The sequence below is a fragment of the Ananas comosus genome, linkage group 24 (assembly GCF_001540865.1).
Source record: "Ananas comosus cultivar F153 linkage group 24, ASM154086v1, whole genome shotgun sequence".
Lineage (NCBI taxonomy): Eukaryota > Viridiplantae > Streptophyta > Magnoliopsida > Poales > Bromeliaceae > Ananas > Ananas comosus.
In genome coordinates, this window is record NC_033644.1 from 1314483 (window position 1) to 1320545 (window position 6063).

Sequence of the window (6063 nt, forward strand, 5' to 3'; positions counted from 1 at the left end):
TAAGCAGATAGGGAACGATATTTAAATATTTTTTTTTAAAAAAAGATAACATATTATCTGTTTTATTTATTTTTTTAAAAATAAAATTAGTTAGAAATATGAATTAATTATGATTTGAGCTTAAAATTTCGGATGCAAACCATTAAGTCCTTGTCATGCACACTAAAAACAATCAACAGAAAGAACAAAGCAACCAGCTAAGACACTCTCTCTCTCTCTCTCTCTCTCTCTCTCTCACACACACACACACACACACACACACACACACACACAGCAATAATTTTGTTTGTTTTTTTTAATCAAAGCCTTTTTGCAAGAGGGCCTGATCCTTCTTCTTGTGAGTTGAGTTTTGATTCATCTTTTATTTTATTGTTTACAGAGATACTGTATAGGGTGTGGTGGGCACTGTCCTACAGATCAGTTTTTTATGGTTTTATGTGAGTTTTTAGAGACACCCATGTGAACAAACTCTGGGCTTTTTCCAGCATTTTCTGAGGGAGGTGTGTTTGGTAGCAGCAGCAGCAGCAGCAGCAGTAATAGCAGCAGTGATACCAGTAATAATAATAATAATAATAGTAGTAATAGGGCTCAGCAGTCACTGGCCCCTCTCTCCTCCTCCTTTTCTGGGTCTAGTTGCTGCTACATTTCCTTTGATATTTTTTGCTGGGCCTTTTTAGAGTGTTTAGTGTGCCTGTGAGGGGGGTTAGTGGTGTGGAGTCTCTCACCCTTTTCCCCTTCACCCTTTCTGATTTGGTTGTGTTGAGTGAGTTCACTGTGGTGGATCAGAGCTTGGTACCTTCTTTTTTTCTATACTCTCTCTCTCTCTCTCTCTCTCTCTCTTTGTTCAGTGAAAGTTGGTGGTACAATCTTTGATGGTTTCTGCATTGGATGCTTCTTCTTCTTCTTTAGTTCTCTGCAAGTTCTGAATTTTTCCTGCTCTTCTCTGCAAGGTTTGGTACACTTCTCACTGTTCTTGTTCTCTTACTATTATCATTATTGTTATTATTATTATTATTCCCTAAAAAGTCTATTTTACTTCTGATCTGTATTATGGTCTTAATTTCTTGCTCATTTCACATTGCAACTTGAACATTTCTACAACCTGTTTCACAATTTCAAACATCTTTTTGAGTGTGTTATCATTGATTTCTTTTTCTTTTTTTTTTCCTTGTATAGTATTTTATCTTGTAGTTTATACTTCCATTTAGGCATTAACCATTGCTTATCTTTTTTTGTTTTTGTTTTTGTTTTTCTCTTCTAGTGTTGCATTTTTGGTGTCAAAAGAGTACCTTTTCTTTTTTTCTTTTTTTTTTTTTGTTCTATGATGGTTCTTTGGATTCCTCTTGTTTTGAAAGAGAAAACCCATCTTTGATGTTCCCTCTTTTATCATCATTATTTTTTTGGGGTTCAAGCATTATTGCATTTTAATTCTTGCATTTTTTCTTTTTTTTTTTTGGGTGTCAAAAACCAATCTCTAATACCAAAAGAAAATATTGCATCTCCTAAAACCCTTGCTTGTTCAATTATTACCTTTTTTTTGTGGTGCTGTTGAAAGAGTAAATTTTCCTGTTCTATGGTTATTTTTTTTTTAATCTCTAATTTGCATTCTTGCTCCAATTCCCTCTTTTAGGTGTAATGGCAAAGGAACACAATGCATCTCCTAAAACCCTTGCTTGTTCAATTATTACCTTTTTTTTTTTTTGTGGTGGTGTTGAAAGAGTAAATATTCCTGTTCTATAGCTTTTTTTTTTTTTTTTTAATCTCTAATTTGCATTCTTGTTCCAATTCCCTCTTTTAGGTGTAATGGCAAAGGAACACAATCCATCTCCTAAAACCCTCCATTTAGAATCCAAAAGGAAGCGAATCGCGTGGATTATCAGCGTCGCCGGTCTCTGCTCCATCTTCTACATTCTTGGAGCTTGGCAAAGCACAACCACATCCTTTCTCAATAACAACAACTTCGCCGCGGTAACCGCCAAATTCCAATGTAACTTCCCTTCTTACCGATCTGCTAAGAAACAATCGCCGTCCAAATCGTCGAACCTCGACTTCCATGCTCACCACCAGGTGGGCTTCAATGAATCCTCGTCCGTGCCCGAAAATTTCCCTGCTTGTGATCTAAACTTTAGCGAGTACACCCCGTGCCAAGACCCGAGGAGAGCGCGAAAATTCGCAAATGATATGCTCAAGAACATGGAGCGGCATTGCCCTCGGAAAGGCGAGCTTCTCCGGTGCTTAATCCCCGCCCCGCCGAATTACAAGAACCCTTTCAAATGGCCGATCAGTAGAGATTATGCTTGGTTTGATAACATCCCTCATAGAGAGCTGAGTATCGAAAAGGCCGTTCAGAATTGGATTCAGGTCGAAGGGAAGCGATTCCGGTTCCCTGGCGGCGGCACGATGTTTCCGAGGGGAGCTGACGTATACATCGACGATATTAATGCTCTAATCCCTTTAACCGACGGAAATATCAGAACGGCACTCGACACAGGATGTGGAGTATGAATTTTACCTCTATGTTCACTCTCTTTCGGCGATTTAACATCGAATGCAACTTGTTATCTAACATCTCTCCTTTGTGTTGGATTACGGAGGTCGCGAGCTGGGGAGCTTATCTCCTTAAGAGGGATATTCTTACGATGTCATTTGCGCCGAGAGACTCGCACGAGGCGCAGGTGCAGTTTGCGCTGGAACGCGGAGTCCCGGCGATGATCGGCATTATGGCGTCGGAGAGGATTCCGTATCCGGCTCGGGCGTTCGACATGGCCCATTGCTCTAGATGCTTGATTCCTTGGAATCAATTTGGTAGGTTGATTTTTCTTCGGTATTTGCTATTTGTAGTTTTCTCTTGCATCTATAATTGTTAACATGTCTTTTTCGATGCTCATTAGATGGATTGTATCTGATCGAAGTGGATAGAGTTCTAAGGCCCGGAGGTTATTGGATCCTCTCGGGGCCGCCGATTCGTTGGAAGAAGTACTACCAAGGATGGGAGAGGACAAAAGAAGACTTAAAGCAGGAGCAAGATGAGATCGAGGACTTGGCGAAGCGCCTCTGCTGGAAGAAGGTGGTCGAGAAGGATGATCTCGCAATTTGGCAGAAGCCCATCAACCACGTCGAATGCGTTCAGAGCCGTAAAGTCTATAAAACTCCGCATATTTGCAAGAGTAACAATCCCGATGCTGCTTGGTAAGAACTATGCAGTTTTTCTTATTTTATACAATTAGTCTTGCTAGTGTCAGCTAAGGTTTTAAGTGTTCATCGCCACGGGCCGTGTCTACTGTGTCGTACTGTGCTAACAAGATATTGGCAAGATACGACCTACCGATGTCACGGCTCAATATTATCTTTTCTTCGAAATTTGAAAGTAGTTATCTTTATAAAGTGTAAAAGATTTGATTAAGATATATAATAAGCAATTCGAATATACTGGTGCCAAAGAAAATAAACATTTCGTGTAATGGTTTGCTGACTCAGAGGCATTTTTGTGACGGGCACACATACTGTGCCAGCAAGTTCTCGGCACAATCTCGTGCCACGGCACTTAAATCCTTGGTATCAGCGACTTGCTGGATCTCTGAACCTAATTTGTCGATGTTAGCATGCCGATTCATCTATACAAAACCGTTGTTCCTATAACTCGATGTCGGACTAGTGAGGTGCGACGCATAATTCCATAGTGTAATACAATAAACATTAATGGTGGAATGAAATGTTTTAGGTACAAGAAAATGGAGACTTGTATAACCCCCTTACCGGAAGTGAACAGTTCAAAAGAAGTTGCCGGCGGAGCACTAGCAAAATGGCCGGAGAGGGCATTCGCCGTCCCGCCAAGAATAAGCCGCAGATCAATTCCGGGCATCACCGCCAAGAAATTCCAAGAGAACAACAAGTTGTGGGGCGAGCGAGTGAACTACTATAAGAAGCTCATCCCGCCTTTGACTCAGGGGCGATACCGAAACGTTATCGACATGAACGCCAACTTGGGCGGCTTCGCAGCTGCGTTAGCGAAGCACCCCCTTTGGGTAATGAATGTGGTCACCGCCGATTCGGGACCGGACACTCTCGGCGCCATCTACGAGAGAGGCTTTATAGGAACATATCAAGATTGGTGTGAGGCTTTCTCAACGTATCCGCGAACTTATGATCTCATCCATGCTGATGGTGTGTTCAGCATTTATCAGGACAGGTGAAAATGAACTGACACTTTCATTTACTTCTCCTCTTTGTTACTTATTATTTGTGCATTTCGGTACTGTTTGAATCCCCATGAATCTGACTAGAGTTTGTATTCTATTGATCAAATCGTCGCAGGTGCGACATAACCGACGTTCTCTTGGAGATGGACCGCATACTACGGCCCGAAGGGACAGCGATAATTCGCGACACCGTCGATGTTTTGGTGAAGGCCCAGGCCATAGCCAATGGGATGAGGTGGAAGAGCCAGATCATGGATCACGAGACCGGGCCATTCAATCCCGAGAAAATCCTTATCGCGGTGAAAACTTACTGGACCGGTAAACCGATCCAGCAGCAGTAACTGCGGCTCCCGAAAATCGCAGCCAAATTCGTCGGTAATTCGCAGACAATGTAGTATGAAGTTATGTGATATTTTATAGTACATAAAGTAGGGGTTTTAGGGGTAAAGGTGTTATGTGGTTCATAATTTGTTTGAATATTGTTAGGAAGGGATAGTATCAATGTATTGCTATTCTCACTTGCAAGTGTATTATGTGGTGAGCTAGATGTGTTCTTGTTGCAATTGATTTTTTTTTTTTTTTTAAATGTTGTTCATTTCGAGTTGTAACACTCCAATAGTCGTACATCGAATGGAAAAAATAATTCTGATTTGATTATGAGAGGCATCGTAACTTAATATCCGACGAGCTATTATTGTTAGCGGGTCTGATCGTTATAAAATTACGACTATTGCTTAGCTTATAATTTGTGGTTAAATTTTTTGAGTATAAAGCTATCTTTTTTTCTTTCCTTTTTTTGGGTGTGTTTTTCATGGCTTAGAATTGTGTATGCAGAATTTCGAAAGAGTTGATATCTTTTTGTATTTGGAGAAAGTTTTTGCAATTTTCGTTTTTAAAAATTTAGATAGAGAACTTTAATTTGCTTCCCAGTGAGATATCATATTTTCACTTTGTTGCTTCCTCTCTTCTTTTTTTTTCCTTTTTTTTTTTTCCTTTTTTTTACAGCAAGGAGTTGTCATAAAAACAATAGATGAAGGACATCAGATTTTTTTTATTTTTTATTTTTTTGGTTTCACCCTCTGCTGCTCTTTTTTTTCTTCAATCCTTTTTTAGCATTGTCATGATGAAACAGTACACAAAAATTAACAACAATGGTATGGTTATAATAGGATTTAAACATTAATAAAGTTGTTTGTAAGTAAAAGAATATCAAGCAAGAGCTTTTAGTTCTATGGTACATTTTTGATAAACAAAGGTGTTTAAAACCATAAAAAGTTTAAACCCTTTAGTCAAACCCAATTAGAAATGGCTCTAATCTCCTATTTTAATGAAAAAAATTTAGAATGCACCGGTTATATTGCTGACGTAGCATTCCCAACCAATAAAATTGTATTTTTGGTTCACCATCATGATTAATAGAAAAATATTTTTATTGTACTTTTCTCTTAATAAGAGAGATGTGATTGACTCATTATTGCTGATATAGTATAAGTGTGATACAGTAGACTTTCTTATTTTAATAGGCCATGTTATTTCCCTACACCTCGCAATCTCAAACGGTATTTGCGGGTACTCACAAATTACGTGCTAATTTGCATATATGAGTACTAGTTTTTTACCTAAAATTTTATCAGTAAAATGAACTGATACCTATTAGATTATAGATATCAGTAAAATGAACTGATACCTAAAATTTTGAAGTTTTCCCATGATAATTTGGAAAAACTTCAAAAAACCCCTCTGTGGTTTCACACTTTCTCACTTTAGTACCCTGTGGTTTAAAACGTATCAATTTGCCTCCCCGTGATTTCGTTTTTCTCTTTTTGTTATCAATTTTATTATTTTTTTTTCTTAAATCAGTGAC

At 38.8% G+C, this 6063-nt stretch overlaps 1 protein-coding gene across 4 annotated transcripts; it reads left to right on the forward strand.

Moving 5' to 3' along the window:
- Positions 256–4878, forward strand: LOC109728776 (probable methyltransferase PMT18). 4 transcript variants are annotated; one of them, XM_020259300.1, is made up of 7 exons: positions 256–792; positions 910–950; positions 1799–2499; positions 2595–2805; positions 2892–3189; positions 3722–4189; positions 4315–4540. In XM_020259300.1, the coding sequence occupies exons 3-7, from the start codon at positions 1804–1806 to the stop codon at positions 4538–4540; spliced, it is 1899 nt and encodes a 632-aa protein (XP_020114889.1). In that variant the 5' UTR covers positions 256–792; positions 910–950; positions 1799–1803. The 4 variants fall into 4 exon arrangements, with proteins under 4 accessions (XP_020114889.1, XP_020114888.1, XP_020114890.1 ...); XM_020259299.1 differs by having other exon boundaries at positions 256–955; XM_020259301.1 differs by lacking the exon at positions 910–950.